We start from the raw sequence: 16,809 nt of genomic DNA, 5'->3' as shown, positions 1-16,809 counted from the left end.
ATTCTGTGATTCTGTGTGAAATCAGATGACACCCTGTGGGTAGATCAGTGGCCCCTCCCAAAAGAAAAACTGCTGTAATTACACAAATTGGTGGATGAACAGCTGAAAGCTGGTCACATAGTCCCCACAACCAGCCCATGGAGCACACCTGTCTTTGTGATTCAGAAGAAAAATAATTCTTGGAGGCTTTTACACAACCTAAGAAAGATAAACGAGGTCATTGTGGATATGGGAGCTTTATAACCCGGGCTCCCCTCACCAACAATGTTACCACAAACACAGACTCTTATAGCCATTGACTTAAAAGACTGTTTTTTCATGATACCTCTTGCTCCACAAGATGCACTGTGATTTGCCTTTTCTGTGCCTTCTATGGAAATATTTAGGATGGAAAATATCTGAACAAAACATTCAACCTCAAAATATCACCCTGCGGACAGCAATAAAGACTCTAAATGATTTGCAAAAGCTTTTAGGAACCATAAACTGGATCCATCCTCTCTTGGGAATACCTACAGAAGAATTCCATCCACTCTTTAAACTATTGGAGGGGGACACGTGTTTAACGTCTCCTCAAAAACTCAGCCCCTCTGGGAAAACAGCTCTTGATAAAGTGATTGTAAAATTGACCGGTCAAGTCGCTCATTGGCAAAAAAATAGACCACCCTATTAGCCTTTTTATTTTTTATTCATCTTTTCAACCCTATGGGCTCTTAATGTAGTGGGTTCCGCAGGACATGCATCCATTGATTATCCTGGAATGGATATTTTTGCCACATAATTTTGGAAAAACAGTTACAACAGCCATTGAAATGATAGCTATGGTCTTCCAGAAAGAAAGAGAGCAGTTATTGACTTTAGATGGTGTTGAACCTAATTATATATCTGCTTCTTGATACAAAGCAACTGACCTTTTTAACTCACCAATCTTTCGGTTTTCAGTGTGCTCTAGCAGATTTTACAGGACAAATAAGTATTCACTTCCCAGGACATAAAATTGTACAATCCCTACACTCTCTTCCCCTTTTACTTACTTCACAATTAGCTATTACACCAATAGATGAAGCCCTCACAGGATTTACTGATGGGTCTGGCAAGACAGGCCGAGCAGTAATAGTTTGGAGAGATAGTGAAGGAAACTGGAAAAGTGATATACATATTGTCACAGGATCACCTCAGGTAGTAGAGTTCTCTATTGTAGTCCGTGTTTTCAAATTATTGACTACTATAAATATTATCACAGATTCTGCCTATGTGGCAGGCCTTGGTTCTAGGCTAGAGCACGCTTTTCTGAAGGAAGTTTCCAACTGAGACAAGGAGGCACAAAAGCACAAAATGTAATCAGTTCTAAGTAATGTTAAGTTTGATGGCTTTGTAATGGAAAATAACTGTGGTGCCTGAAGGTAGTTGACATAGTTTCAGGTCCTTAGGACCTTAGTACAAAAGGTGTAAGAAAAGCAGAATAGAAAAACAGGACCTGGGGATGGGGAGTATTTGGGACTAGCTGATGGCCAGGATGGGAGCACTTAAACTAACTGATAAGTAGAAGGACAAGATGATTGCTATGTCTGTAATGTTAATTAAGCTGGTTATGAAGATTGTTGGGAAAAGTAAAGGACCCTTAAAGACCGCCATCACATTTTTGTATGCATGCGGTAAACTTTCTGGAAAATGATGCAATATGCCCAGTGACCATATAAGGATGGCCTGTAGAGCAATACGATGACACATTAGGAAGAACTATCCCCTGTGTCTCCCAGCACTGCAATAAAGAATACCTGCTTGTCAACTTGAAACTCTGTTGGTGAGTTTGTTCCTGGAGTTTTCTCCGAATCACAATGGAACCTTATTTTATTTGCCTTTCTCTGGGAGCTCAAGTGGCTCCTGGATCAACGGTCACACCCATAATTTATACAACACATATGCTCACATACCTCCCTACTCAGACCCATAAGCAAAGGAAAATACACAGGATGATAGGCTTGCAGGTATTACAGTCTTACCTGACCGTTCTGCACAAGCTCATTTATCCCATGAATTTTATCATCAAAATGCAAAAGCTCTGCAACGTACTTTTCAACTGACTCAGGACCAGGTGAGGCAAATTATACAATCATGTCCCAACTGTCAACAAATTTTGGCCACACCGACAACTGGAACTAATCCTCACAGTCTTTTGTCACTTGAAATTTGGCAGACAAATGTTACTCCTGTACCAGAATTTGGCAAATACAAATATGTCCATGTTTCTATCAACGCTTTTTCTTTTTGTATTTATGCATCGGTACACTCAGGTGAAAAGGCCAAAGATGTTTGTCAACATTTATTACAGCTTTTTATACCCTAGGAGTCCCAAAAACCATAAAAAGATAATGGCCCAGGCTATATAGCACACAAAACACAAACATTTTTTCAACATTGGGGAATTCAACATGTCACAGGTATTCCACATTCTCCCACAGGCCATTATTGAATGCACACATAGCACTCTTAAAACCATGTTGCAGAAACAAAAAAGAGGGAGTTCAGGGTTGTCATGGTTTGAGCATGTTTTGAGCATGTATAGTGAAAGCCTGCTATGTTTTGAATTTTTTAAATTGCTGGATGGAGGACAGACCTCCTATACAGCACCATTTTGGGGGTTCTAAGGATTTTAAACAGGGGAAAGCTCTTGTTAAAGTACATAACCTTGAAACTTATAAATGGGAAGGCCCATTCCCTTTAATAACCTGGGGATGAGGTTATGCTTTTCTTTCCACAGATGAAAGACCTCTTTGGGTCACTGCACAATGGATTCATCTGGCCTTATCTTCTGCCTCTTCATCAGAGGACCGACCCTACTGTGGCTTCCCACCCAGCCAAAAGAAAACATCTGGGTAACATTAGCCAATGTCACAGGACAAGACACCCTGTGCCTGTCTGTTGCCACACCTATGAATCCTTTTAGTACATGTCTGGTAGGACTGCCATTGGACAACTGGATGGCAGCTGACATCCCCTTAACAGCTCAAGCAATGGCAGCCTCAAACCCCATGGACACATGGGATGGCTGGGTGGTGCAACGAGCAGTAGCCTTTTTAGAACCACAAGAAATTGATTTGTAAGAATCTATAAAAATGGATAGAATCTATAAAAATGAATCTATAAAAATGTATTTATATTCTCATTATACAGGAAGAAACCAATTGGTAGTGCAAAATGATAACTCTTCTTTAGCTGTTTATCAAAATGTTTCTGTGTTGTGTAATTACACTTTTGTCAATCTTTCTCGCTCTTCTAAAATACCAGTATCACTTCCTTGAGGTATCCTTTTAATCTGTGGAGATCGAGCATGGCCTGGCATCCCTTCTCACCTATGAGGAGGCCCTTGCAGTTTAGGCAGATTAACAATGTTAACCCCAAATATTTCTATGATACTGAATTATACTAAGTTTCACCATCTCCACAGGGTAAAAAGATCTGCTCATGCTTTTACTCATTATTGCAGTGACAGGGCTACATTCTGGAATCCTACAGAGATAATCTCAGCATCCCTTTTTGCACCAGGAATAGCTGCTACAAAATCTCTTGGAACTTTAAACAAATTGGGATGTTGGCCTGCAAAGCAAACAAATACTACATCTAATGCATATTAAAATAAAGAAAAATAAAGATGCCTGCTTTTATGAGAAGAGGAGTAACAGATAAAGCTTCACCTTCCCGATCCAAACACAACCCAGCTGAGCCACAGCTGGGATCCTTTGCTATGCAACAACAACTAATAACCCCCCAGGAGAGAGATCATAGAATCATGGAAACATAGAATAGTTAGGATTGGAAAGGACCTCAAGATCATCTAGTTCCAACCCCCCTGCCATGGGCAGGGACACCTCACACTAAACCATATCACCCAAGGTTTCATACAACCTGGTCTTGAACACTGCCAGGGATGGAGCATTCAACACCTCCCTGGGCAACCCATTCCAGTACCTCACCACCCTCACAGTAAAGAATTTCTTCCTTATATCCAGTCTAAACCTCTGCTGTTTAAGTTTCAACCCGTTACCCCTTGTCCTATCACTACAGTCCCTAATGAATAGTCCCTCCCCAGCATCCCTGTAGGCCTCCTTCAGATACTGGAAGGCTGCTATGAGGTCTCCACGAAGCCTTCTCTTCTCCAGGCTGAACAGCCCCAACTTTCTCAGCCTGTCTTCATATGGGAGGTGCTCCAGTCCTCTGATCATCCTCGTGGCCCTCCTCTGGACTTGTTCTAACAGTACCATGTCCTTTTTATGTTGAGGACACCAGAACTGAACACAGTACTCCAAGTGAGATCTCACAAGAGCAGAGCAGAGGGGCAGGATCACCTCCTTTGACCTGCTGGTCACTCTCCTTTTGATGCAGCCCAGGATACGGTTGGCTTTCTGGGCTGTGAGTGCACACTGCTGGCTCATGTTAAGATTTTCTCATTGACTAACACCCCCAAGTCCTTCTCCGCAGGACTACCATGAATTTCCTTTTTGCCCAACCTGTAGCTGTGCCTGGGATTGCTCCGACCCAGGTGTAGGACCTTGCACTTGGCATGGTTAAACTTCATGAGGTTGGCATCAGCCCACCTCACAAGTGTGCCAAGGTCCCTCTGAATGGCATTCCTTCCCTCTAGCGTATCAACAGAACCACACAGCTTGGTGTCATCGGCAAACTTGCTGAGGGCGCACTCAATTCCATTGTCCATGCCAGTGATGGATAGATGCTGGTGTCAGCCCAGCTCCTCCAGAGCAACACGGCCACTGCCGTTCCCTATCTGCACAAGCTGCAGGAGACTGAGAATGGGAAAAGGTCCCAAAGTCAGGAGTGGAAAGCTGTCAGGGGAAAGGTGTCAGGGGAGCACATAGACGCAAAAAGCCCATGCTGCTGCCGCATATCCTGAGCCCATCCATTGGGAAACTCTGCCCAGGGCCATCAGTTTTTTGGTAGTGCTTTGCTACCCCCTCAGCTGAAATTATTAATAAAAAAATATAAAAGTACAAAAGTGTACAGCTGTTTTCAACTACGGATATTAGTGACGTTCACAAGCAGAGCAAGTTTCTGGAGTAATACTACCAACAGCACCACACGTACAGTACTGAAAGGCATTTAGACAACTATTAATGAGTTAATACAAAATCCTTGGTAAATGACCTCATACTAAGGAAAAGTAATATTATTTCAAGTTTATAAAAATGTAAATATAACAGTATTCTATGCACATGTCTACTAATTACTTACATATAATAGATATGATTCCTCTATATACATATATATAATCTTAGAATATACAGGCATTGCCTATTTACATACCTATGCAGACTGTAAGAAAGGAAAAGCCACTCCCTCTTGTGTGACCCCTCAGATTCCCAAACTTGAGTAGAGAATTTTACAAGTACACTTCCACAAGTTTATGTGCTGCTGCGTTTTTCTTTGTATCTAAACAGCATTTATCCCATTTCAACAGCGACCCTCACAATCTATCCCAAAACACTGATCTAAATTAAAACAACCTCCCCAAACAAAACATCTCAGCACTAGTTTCCTTTTAGCTGCTAAAAGACTAGAGCTGTCACCAGTCCTCCAGAACACAACAAACACCTATTCCTTGAAAATAAATTTTGCACTAATGAAAAGTCAGCAGTGATCAATAGTTCTCACCTTCCACCCTCTACTCACAGCTGAGAGCACACAAAGCAATTCATTCTTGTTCTTGCCTCTATCGCTGCCTGTAATCTCACGTACTCCTCTCCTGGACTTACCCTGAAAAAGCAGCCCCAGTAGAGAGGCACAAGAGTCAAAAACTGACAGTCAAACTCTATTCTAACTCCTAATGAAAATACCCTTGGGGGAAAACACTTGCAGCTTTTTTAGTCCAGTAACAACTTTTGGATTTTGCTTTTTTATAAATCATCTTTCCTGCTACTCAAATGATTTAAACTACATTTTACAACAAATGCAAGCTTCTGACTTGATTAGTTGTCTTTCTGAAGACTCTGGAAATGTAGTAAAAAATCTGTTCAGACAAGTTTTCTTTTTAGAAACTATATCCTAAACCAAAATCACAATAGAACCTTAAAAAGTAAATAAATAAAAATAAATCAACTTATCTAAATTAGTGGAATGTCCACTGATACAGCTGCCCAGACTCCCAATATTTTAATTTAAAAAACCTACCAAAGTTACTAATGCTGAACTGTTCATACTTTATTCTATCTTAAAACTACTTGCACTTCGCATGGTTAAACTTCATAAGGTTGGCATCAGTCTACCTTACAAGCATGTCAAGGTCCCTCTGGATGGCATTCCTTCCCTAACAAAGTTCAATAATGCAAAGTGCAAGGTCCTACACCTGGGTTGGGGCAATCCCAGGCACAGCTACAGGATGGGTGGAGAAAAGATTCAGAGCAGCCCTGTGGAGAAGGACTTGGGGTGTTGGTTGATGAGAAACTTAACATGAGCCAACTTCAGTGTGCACTCACAGCCCAGAAACCAACCGTATTCTGGGCTGCATCAAAAGGAGCATGACCAACAGGTTGAAGGAGGTGATCCTGCCCCTCTGCTGAGACCTCACTTGGAGTACTGTGTACAGTTTTGGTGTCCTCAACATTAAAAGGACATGGAACTGTTGGAACAAGTCCAGAGGAGGGCCACAAGGAGGATGAAGGGGACTGGAGCATCTCCCATATGAAGGTAAGCTGAGAAAGTTGGGGCTGTTCAGCCTGGAGAAGAGAAGGCTGCATGGAGACCTCATAGCAGCCTTCCAGTATCTGAAGGGGGGCTATAGGGATGTGGGGATGGACTCTTCATTAGGGACTGTAGTGGTAGGACAAGGGGTAACAGGTTCAAGCTTAAACAGGGGAAGTTTAAATTAGATATAAGGAAGAAGTTCTTTACTGTGAGGGTGGTGAGGCACTGGCACAGGTTGCCCAGGGAAGAAGTGGTAAATGCTCCATCCCTGGCATTGTTCAAGGCCAGGTTGGACAGTCTTGAGCAATGTGGTTTAGTGTGAGGCATCCCTGCCCATGGCAGGGGGGTTGGAACTAGATGACCTTAATGTCCTATCCAACCCTAGCTATTCTATGATACTACAATTTCTGGAACTATTTTTATGTTAAAATAATAACAAAGCATTTGGCTTGAATAATTTCTGAAAAATAACAGTGAGGAGGCAATTAATAACAAAACATAGACTTGCTAATTAAGCAGAAAGAACCAATAACTTCCTGCCAGAAAAGACACTTAGCTGATAACTGTGTATTATGTGCTACTCATGATTTTATATACATATAGATACACATACAGCCATATAAGCAGCCAAGAGAACGAATGCAGCAGTCACAACTGGTGGCTAGCGGGTACCTTTCCCCAGATTTTAACCTGTGCCAACAAATGGGTGTTTTGTGAATCCCAACACCCCACAGATGCTGTGCAGAGAGCAGACCATGAGTGCGTTACAGGCACACACAGCTGAAGGGTATTGCCCACATTGAACATGGAGGTTTAAACTTAACAGTGAAATTAAGTGCAGAAGTAAGCTCAAGCAGCAGAAAACAAACAAGACACTTAAAACCCATCTCAGCAATGCAGGTCTACAGTTTTCCATTTTCACCTAGTAGTATCTTCTATACTTCATTGCTGCTCTGTGGATATGACAGTAACTTCCCCTTTAGAGTAATGTCATCAGGAACTTTATATTTAGAGACTGATATCTCAGTATCTTCTTTCTCACCCAAAATGGACTAGACATGATGTCACCACTTCATTTCTGCAGGCTTCATCCATCTACTCACAGATCATAGGCACACCAGAGTGAGCATGCAAAGGAGTAAATACAGGAATGGGATTAAAATAAAAGAAAAAAAGGCAGAATAAGCTCCAATTATCAATATCAACTGCTTAAATTCCGAAAGTAAATGTTTAGGACTGATAAAATAACAGAGGTGGCTTACATTGTTATTGGGTCTTTCTGCCATGAAATCCTGCAGCCCATCTTTAAGCTCTTTATTGGCTTATCAAACCTCTCTTTATCCTTTGTAACAGCTGTCTGCAAGCACTGATCAACTGCTGAGCAATTTCTTCATTCAGAAGACATACTTTTTATAACCAAGTGTTGTACATTTAAACACTGACCTAAAATGAACATGACAAATTTAACAGAAGAAAATGCGTTATCCAGAAGTAAAAAAACATGATAGCACAGCCCTTTTCTAATTTACTTTAGATTTTTTTTCTCTTCTCTACATGAGCAACCCAAAACAGCACACAATTCAGATATACCCTTCCCCTGGAACTGTAGCAGTCTTGGTATGAAGTTCTCTTTTGGACACCTATCTTGTTAAATGGAGAATTGGTCCCTGGTGACTTGGCACTGACCAACCGCACTTCCATGTAAGGATACACCCCTTTGGAACAATGGAACAAACTGAAGCAGCACACAAGTGAATTTATCATTCCTATTACTTCTTCTGTGTATGAAGGCTCTGGACGACATCCAGCAGCTTGTCCTGAGACTGATTCTGCAAAAGCCACTAGTTCATTTTCAAATAACTAGCTATTGACTTCCACAAGCACCTGGAAGTTGCTTCAGTCCATAATTCTCAGTCTTCTACATAGCCTCACATAGCATTTAGTCAATGCTGCAAGACTGCTGCTTTCATGTCATGAACCATAACGAGATTGTTAATATCTTGTCTTATCAGGAGATAAAAAATAAGTTGCAGAAACAAAAAGTATGGTTCGGGTTTAAAGCAGCTCTGGACATTAGGAAGCAGGGATTTCTTTTTATCATGATTAAAATTTTAACATTTTAGCATAATCATAAATTAAGAATTAAAACACAGAGGCATTGATAATAAAAATATTAAATAGACAATGTTAGTGGAAAAAAGCTGAATGGCTCATTCTGAATGAAACCCTGTTACTTTATATATGCCTAAGTGCCTATGAGTTTCCTTACTAGGTCATATTGCTGAGTGATGGACACATCAAAACACACAGGGAAGCTTGTCATAGCCAGTTGGAACAATAAACTGCCTGATGGAATGGTGAAAGATGAACAAGTTATTTATGTTGGAAAAAGTACTTAAATACTCAATAAAGACATGACAAACCACACCCTGCCCCAGTTATCAGATGTCATGTTGTGGTAGAGCATCAGACAAACTCACAAGTTTACCACAAAAATGTGTGGCAAAAAGAATATTTTATATATATGTATATATATATAATTTTTTATATTTATGCCAATGTACTCACTCAGTACAAATAGCAAAATAGTATACCATTTCCTAAATACAAAATATAGCTTTCAAAAAAAATGAAACACACGTTAGATATAAACCATCCAAAACCTGAACGATTGAAAAATGTATTCAAAATTAAATGACCCAGAGCAGGTCTCTTTCTGAAAAGTTCCCTTCATATCGGCAAGAAGCCTTACTATTGAAAACGTAATTCATTGCCTCTCAATGAGAGAGAGAAAGAGAGAGACAGAAAGAGAAAGTGAACGGCAGGACAAACTGACAAATGGGAAAATCCATTAAACAAACAAAAACTCTACATGGCTCAACTACACACACAAGTTAAGGGAAAAAAACCATGGTAAACAGACTAGAGAAACTTAGGAAACCATTTACAGACTAGTCTTTGTTATTTAAAATAACAAAAATGTAAAATGACATGATACCAACTACACTCTATCAAGGCATAATCGCCATACATGACAGCTGTCTGAGTCTCAAGGCAGTAACAGCTTTCTACATGCAGAAGAAACAAAGATCTGAATGAGGCTGTAGTGAGAATTCACAAAACTTTCTGGATAGTTGGAGCACCCAAAAAATTCACATACCTCACAATGCAACCACATGATCTGGAGTGGGTTGTTCTTACATTCTGTAACATCAGTCAATGTTTTTTTTTAGTTTTTAAATTGAAACATGACCATCTAGAAACTAGATTTGGGGGACTGTTGGTAGGGAAAAATAGTCACTTCAAAACTGCAGTGAGCTCAATATGCTACAAAGATGCAACAGTTCAGGATTAAGTGAAATTTTCCAGAATGCTTAAAAATGATGTAATTTGCCCCCTAACTTGGAGTAAAGTCAAGCTGAAGATTTACATCAGTAATAGCTGGAAAATACCTGGTTAAGGGGGGGTTCCTGCATTTAGAAGGTGGTGGAGAAATTGCTTCCCCTCTCCTTAATCCTTGATTATTTGTCAAAGCTTCTATTGACTAAGCAATTTAATGCCACAGATTCCTAAAAGTTGCTGCTGGCATTTAAAGCCGGTAAGATATTTATGCCTTTTTTTAAAACACAATATGAAACTGGAGAAGAGAGAAGGAAAACCATGAAAAGAATTGAAGGGAGAAGACTGGTTTGAGAACAACTAATGCAGCTTTACAGAGTTCTAACCCATCCAGTCAGAGCGAGAGACAGAGGAGTTCTTTCCTCAGGCAGGCAGAATGTTCTTTAGAAGGTATTTTAGAGGACAAGATTTTAAGAACAAAATTTAATTGAAAGTTCCCCTTCATGTCTTCATTTTAGAGCCATCAAACCCTTGTTCCATGTAGTTACACATAAGAGTCACGGAAAATGATTAATCACATCTGCAGATGGGAAGCACCCACCTCTGGCTATCTACAGAAGCAAACAATTCTCTGCTAGCTGATTATAGTTATCAATTTGTCATTGCTGCCTACTGCAATTAGCAAATCACAGTATTAGCTCTCCCACTCAATTCTAAAACAATCCCTTCACTTACTGACAGCTATGAGTCATGGCTCATGGCACAGGCATTTGATGTTTCTGCTTCACAAGCTTTTCCAGTCAAAGGAGGGGATGTGAAGAAGGAAGAGGAGGAAAAAAAAAAGTAAATATGGTGACATGTATTACCTTCTAACAACAATAATAGCTGATCAGATATGCTTTAAAGTCAAAGAGCACGCCACTGTTAATGAAGTTTAGGAATCTGGTAACGGTACAATCCCATGCCCTAGTAAAACAAAGCATAGCTTTTCAGCATTATTTGCACTACAAATCCCAAATACTATGGTCAGAGCCTTAGGTGCTAGATGCTGCAATTGGCCATGTGTGTGCTCTTTAGAGAAGAGGGCCACTCTTTGACAGAAGCAATTGGTTCCACACAGACTAATCCAGAGTCAGAAGGTCTGAGAGTATCTGGGAAATCATCACTTTTTTCTTCACAGAATTTCTGCAGGAAAAAACAAGCAAGCAAAAGAATTAAAACATGACTAACAAAAGCCATTCCCTTACTTCAGTTTAGTTCATCTTGAAAGTGTTGCTCACCAGCAGACATGAAACTCAGTATCAGAATGCAGCACTCTCACAGAGCAGAATTATTCTCCTTCCACTTTTTTTAAGCTCATAACTTAAAAAAACCCAACAGTTTATATTAGAAAATGAAGTGTATCACTTAAGTAAAACTTACAGGGGATTTAGGACAGCAACAGAGTTAACTAGAGCCAAGTTACACACTGTGGACAATACTAGATTCCAGAGTCCTCCTGGTTCTTGGTACTCACTTGTAGTCAAAGCCTTTTTCACCTCACTGAAAAAGGCACCTTCTAAAAGCAGAATGTCTCCTAGTAACAGCTGATGGTGTTTTCACAAAGACTCAGCATGTTGCACACTCAACAGCTGCCATATTCTACCTAAACTCGTTTTCACATTACATTACTGGATCCCCGGGGGCAACTTCAGAATAGTACAGACTTGAGGTGTTACTTACTCAATAAGCCTTAAGTTTTTAACTACAGTTGTATTTCATAACACTTTTATCTTCCAAGCTGTCAGTTATCTACCCTCCTTCCTCATCAAGTACTACACCCTAACGACAGATGATAAAACATACAAGAACCAATCTCAACCAACCATTTCATACAAATTCTGACCTTTGACTGTTTTAAAATAACTCTTCATCCTAACCACTGATATTTAGCTAACCACTTAAGGCATGGTGATACACTCCAAAGTAAAGACTTACTGAAGAAAAGCCTGTGTGCAAAGAGCCCAGAAACCCAAACAAATTACTTACTTGACTAATTAAAAGGAGCCAGCTATATTGTTCCCCTGGTTTTGCAATGACATGAGCAGATCATCTATTTTCTCAATATTCTGGTTGGTTGCCATAGCTGAAGGTAGTGGAGATGTCTCAGATATCTGCTGGGAGAGAAGCGTGGGCACAGCTGCTTGTCCCTTGCTCTGTGGCTGACCTGGCTGACTTATAGCCATCAACTCATCAGGCAATGTCGCTGGTGCAGAAGTTAGCAGCTGGCCACAATCTGTTAAACAGTAAATGAAAAACAGAGTACCATTTAAATTAGTTTAACACATGCAGTGAATCAGCCAAGTTCTTTACATATGAGCTATGTAGAAAGTTATGGGCACTTTTGTTCACATGGCCACCCCTGCTTACCACTCCCTCAGGGTATGAGCAAGGTTTCAAGGTGTATGTATGGAATATACAGACCCTGTATTATAACCAAATACTATTAACACCCCAGAGGACAACACTTAGCTAAAAGAAAAACAAAATGCATAGCATAAGGGAAGTGCTGAAACATAGAATCATAGCATGATTTGGGTTGAAAGGGACCTTATTAAAGCTCATCCAGTTCTAAGTTCCCTGCCACGGGCAGGGACACCTTCCACTAGACCAGGTTGCTCCAAGCCCTGTCTAACCTGGCCTTGAACACTACCAGGGATGGGGCAGCCACAACTTCTATGGACAACTTGGGCCAGTGCCTTGCCATCCTCACAGGGAAGAGCTTTCTAATATCTCATCTAAATCTCCCTCTGTTGGTTTAAAGCCATCCCCCCTTATCCTGCCCCTACAGGCCCTTGTCTCCAGCTTTCCTGTCAGCCCCCTGAGGCACTGGAAGCTGCTCTAAGGTCTCCCCAGAGCCTTCTCTTCTCCACAAAGCCATTGTGTAAACTGTGGAAACCAAATGCAGCAAGAGAAAGATTAGTGGAGATGTCTTAAGATGGCATAACCCTCTAACATGTACGCACATGTATTTTACATATTATTTGTATAGTGTTATTAATAATATTTTTAGAATATATTGTATAGATATTTATTTCTATATAAGTATCTATACACACAGTTCTAAGGTGGTTTTGTCACATGTTAATCTTAAGTGTAGGACAAACAAAAGAGGTATTTAAGCTAAGAGTTCTCATGCAAAATCAGTAACATCCAGAGCACCATGAATATATTCTCAACGGAGGTGCTACATTACTTATTCCACGATTTATTTTATTTTATTTTATTTAAATTATCTTAGAATTAAGTCTTGTGGACTCCAGTGAGTAGCTCTTCTAAATTGTAAAATCGGAATAGGCATCTATCACTTACTGTTTTGAATGCCAAAGAGGAATATTCCTGATGTTTGCTGAGGCGAAGCAGGAGAATTCTGCAGCTGGTTGACAGCACCTCCTGCTGCGTTGTGGAATAAAGCAGCTTGTTGCTGTGGAGGAGAAGCAGTTCCTTGCATTCCTGCCATGCTGTTTTGAGAAGAGTACATAGGAGACTGCTGCATCTCCTGCTGGCTCATACTGTTCTGTAAAGCAGACATGGAAGCTGAAGAGATGAAGAGGGTGACTTGTTGCTCTTGAGAAGTTGATGACCTTTGGACCAACTGAATCTGGGGTGAGTTATGGAAGATGGCTGGTTGCTGTGCTTCAGCCTGGCTGGATCCAGTAGTCTGAAGAGAAGACACAGTACTCTGACTCTGGAATTGCATGGGCTGCTGCTCCTGGTTCACTGATGTCATGTTAGTCTGTGGATGAAAAATGGACTGGCCTTGTTGCTCCTGATTGGCAACTGGGTTTTGATTTGGATTGAAAATCATGTTCTGCTTTTGAGAAGCAATTGTACTCATTGAATTTTGATTACTGAACATCATGTTTTGCTGTTGCTGCTGCTGCTGTTCTTGAGCTGGAGGATTACTCTGAATAGCAACTATTGAATGCTGAGGCTGGAAGATAGTTCCTTGTTGGTTCTGAGGAACTGAACTGGACTGGATGGAGCCTAGTGATACTTGAGACTGAAATAAACCTTGCTGAGCAGGCTGAGTCTGGGGCTGTTCTTGGGGAAGCATAGAACCCTGGATATGAGATATCTGTGTCTGCCGCTGGAAAGAAGTCTGTTGTTCAGTGTTTGTTGCTGTCTGAAGAGGAGAAATGGAATTTGGGCTTGTAAAGAATGATACCTGTTCTTGAGTTGCAGCATTGCTCACTGAACTCTGGGAAAGGAACATGTTAGCAGACCGCTGGTCTTGAGGAACTGAAGAGCTTTGCAATACACCCATGGTGTTCTGTGAGTGGAACATTGGAGGCTGCAGTTGGTCTGGGGAATTGGTACTGGTCTGGTTGTGGACAATGGAATTTGGACTGTGGAAAACAGAGCCTTGTGTTTCCTGTGATATATTCTGAGTATCACCAACAGGATTCTGAGAGTGAAAAAGCTGAGCTTGAGAATGTGGAGACTGCTGCATAAAGCTTCCTGACTGAACAGACATGATTTCTCTGCCCTGCTGGAACAGACCACCTCCTTGTTGCTGAGTTCCATTTGCCTGAACAGCCATCATGTTTTCAGTAGATGAAAAGAGATTAACTTGAGATTGACTTTCTCCACTATGCTGTATTTGAACCATGGTCTGAAATACAGTACTTTGCATCTGTTCACTCTGTTCTGAATCTTCTTCGCCACCTGCAGAATTTGTGGCCTGAAACATAGTACACCCATTGTTGGAGACCTGCTGCTGAGTCTCACTTCCAGAAACACCAGGAGATGAAGAGAATAATTCACACTGCATTTGCATGTCTTCACTTGTTGATAGCTCACTCATTATGTGAGAAGCCTGCTGGTAAACAGGTGACTGTTGGAGGGCTCCATTTCCTGATGTTGTTGAAGAGAACAAATCAGATTGCATCTGTGTTGCAGACTGGCAAATTTTTTGTTGTATTCCTATCACCATTGCAGCAGAAGTCTCCATCACCTGCTGCTGCTGTTGTTTGGACAACGCATTTTCAGGTTGTAAGTGAACATTTTCATCTCGTCCAGGCAAAAGGTTCTCTGATCTAGAATGAACAGCTGTGTCTGATGAGGAAAATATCCCAGGATTTACACTATTTTGTATATGACTAACTTGCTGAAAGATATCTGCATTTAGCTGATCTTGAACATCCTCACTGCTGTCTGAACCAGAAAATAAAACAGAAGATAACTGCTGTTGAGCTTCCAGTACCTGTTGCACCAAGTCAACATTCCTATTGCTGCCAGTGGCAGTGTTTCTTGGAAAATTTACAGCTTGAAGTTGCTGGATAGTGTTCTGTAACTTACTCACGCCACTTCCTGATGAGAAAATACTTGATGAAACCTGTTCCTGAAATGCCTGTGCTGGTTCTGAGAGTGTAGACTGTTGCTGTTGTGATGCATCAGTTAATTGTGACAAAGTGACCACTGTGCCATCTGATTGCAAGACTTCCCTGGTTAGGGAATCTCTTGTTTGGAACTGTGCAGCTTGCTGCAATAATGTATCACTGCTCTGCAGCTGACCTGGAGTACAGAGTGCTGAAAAGCTACCAGGCTGGGAAATGTCCTGTGTTTGGATAGTAATTAGTGTCTCTGGATTATACAGCTTCGTCTGTATTTGTTGCTGGGTTTCATTTTCAGAAGGTAAATGAGAAGTAGAAGTTGATATTCCAGACATACTGTTTTCCAGTGTTTGTTGAGCTGGTCCAACAACACTTGAAGCCTAAAACGAGCCAGACATTAAGCAATTTTTAAGCTTACTTGGACTATGCTTATAAAACTTCCACCAATCCACTATGTCCAGGAAATATCAGATGGAAGATTTGCTGGCTATGTATGTAGTGCTCCTTACATAACCAAAAAAAATAAGCAAATGACTAGCAATGGAAATGCTATTTCAAGGAAAAAGTCAAGGTACAATTTAATGAAAGTAAACCTAGGAAGTGATTAAAACAATATTATTAAAGTAATTTACTAGTTCTGTGTCTGTGTCAGTCGATAATGGTCCATGGTGAAACATACAGGAATGGATTTTCCATTGTTTGCATGGGTTCAGTGAACCTTGAAAACAGGGAAGTTAGCCAACCTGGAAAACCGCTCTTAGGGCAATGGAGTCTTATAAAATCATAGAATAGCTAGGGTTGGAAAGGACCTTAAGATCATCTAGTTCCAACCCCCCTGCCATGGGCAGGGACACCTCACACTAAACCATGCCACCCAAGGCTTCCTCCAAAATGGCCTTGAACACCACCAGGGATGGAGCATTCAAAACCTCCCTGGGCAACCCATTCCAGTCCCTCACCACCCTCACAGTAAAGAACTTCCTCTTTATATACAATCAAAACTTCCCCTAAGTTTGAACCCATTACCCCTTGTCCTGTGACTACTGTACCTAATGAATAGTCCCTCACCAGCATCCCTATAGCCCCCCTTCCGATACTGGAAGGCTGCTATGAGGCCTCCACACAGCCTTCTCTTCTCCAGGCTGAACAGCCCCAACTTTCTCAGCCTGTCTTCATATGGGAGGTGCTCCAGTCCCCTGATCATCCTTGTGGCCCTCCTCTGGACTTGTTCCAACAGTTCCATGTCCTTTTTATGTTGAGGGCACCAGAACTGAACACAATACTCCAAGTGAGGTCTCACAAGAGCAGAGTAGAGGGGCAGGATCACCTCCTTCGAACTGCTGGTCACTCTCCTTTTGATGCAGCCCAGGATACGGTTGGCCTTCTGAGCTGCAAGCTC

At 41.1% G+C, this 16,809-nt stretch overlaps 1 protein-coding gene across 1 annotated transcript in view; it reads right to left on the bottom strand.

The window, feature by feature from the left end:
* Window positions 1-9,295: 9,295 nt before the first annotated feature.
* LOC117438010 (nuclear factor of activated T-cells 5-like) overlaps window positions 9,296-16,809 on the bottom strand; it is a 105,428-nt gene continuing 97,914 nt past the window's right edge. Inside the window, exons 12-14 of the mRNA XM_034073350.1 lie at window positions 13,387-15,790; window positions 12,064-12,310; window positions 9,296-11,220 (exon numbers count right to left, since the gene is read on the bottom strand). Coding sequence (XP_033929241.1) covers window positions 12,072-12,310; window positions 13,387-15,790 — 2,643 coding nt within the window. The 3' untranslated portion in view covers window positions 9,296-11,220; window positions 12,064-12,071. The remainder of the gene's footprint in view (window positions 11,221-12,063; window positions 12,311-13,386; window positions 15,791-16,809) is intronic.

The sequence above is a fragment of the Melopsittacus undulatus genome, chromosome W (assembly GCF_012275295.1).
Source record: "Melopsittacus undulatus isolate bMelUnd1 chromosome W, bMelUnd1.mat.Z, whole genome shotgun sequence".
Taxonomy (NCBI): Eukaryota; Metazoa; Chordata; class Aves; order Psittaciformes; family Psittaculidae; genus Melopsittacus; species Melopsittacus undulatus.
Note: the sequence above shows the minus strand (reverse complement) of the source record. Positions and strands in the feature narration are given on the sequence as shown.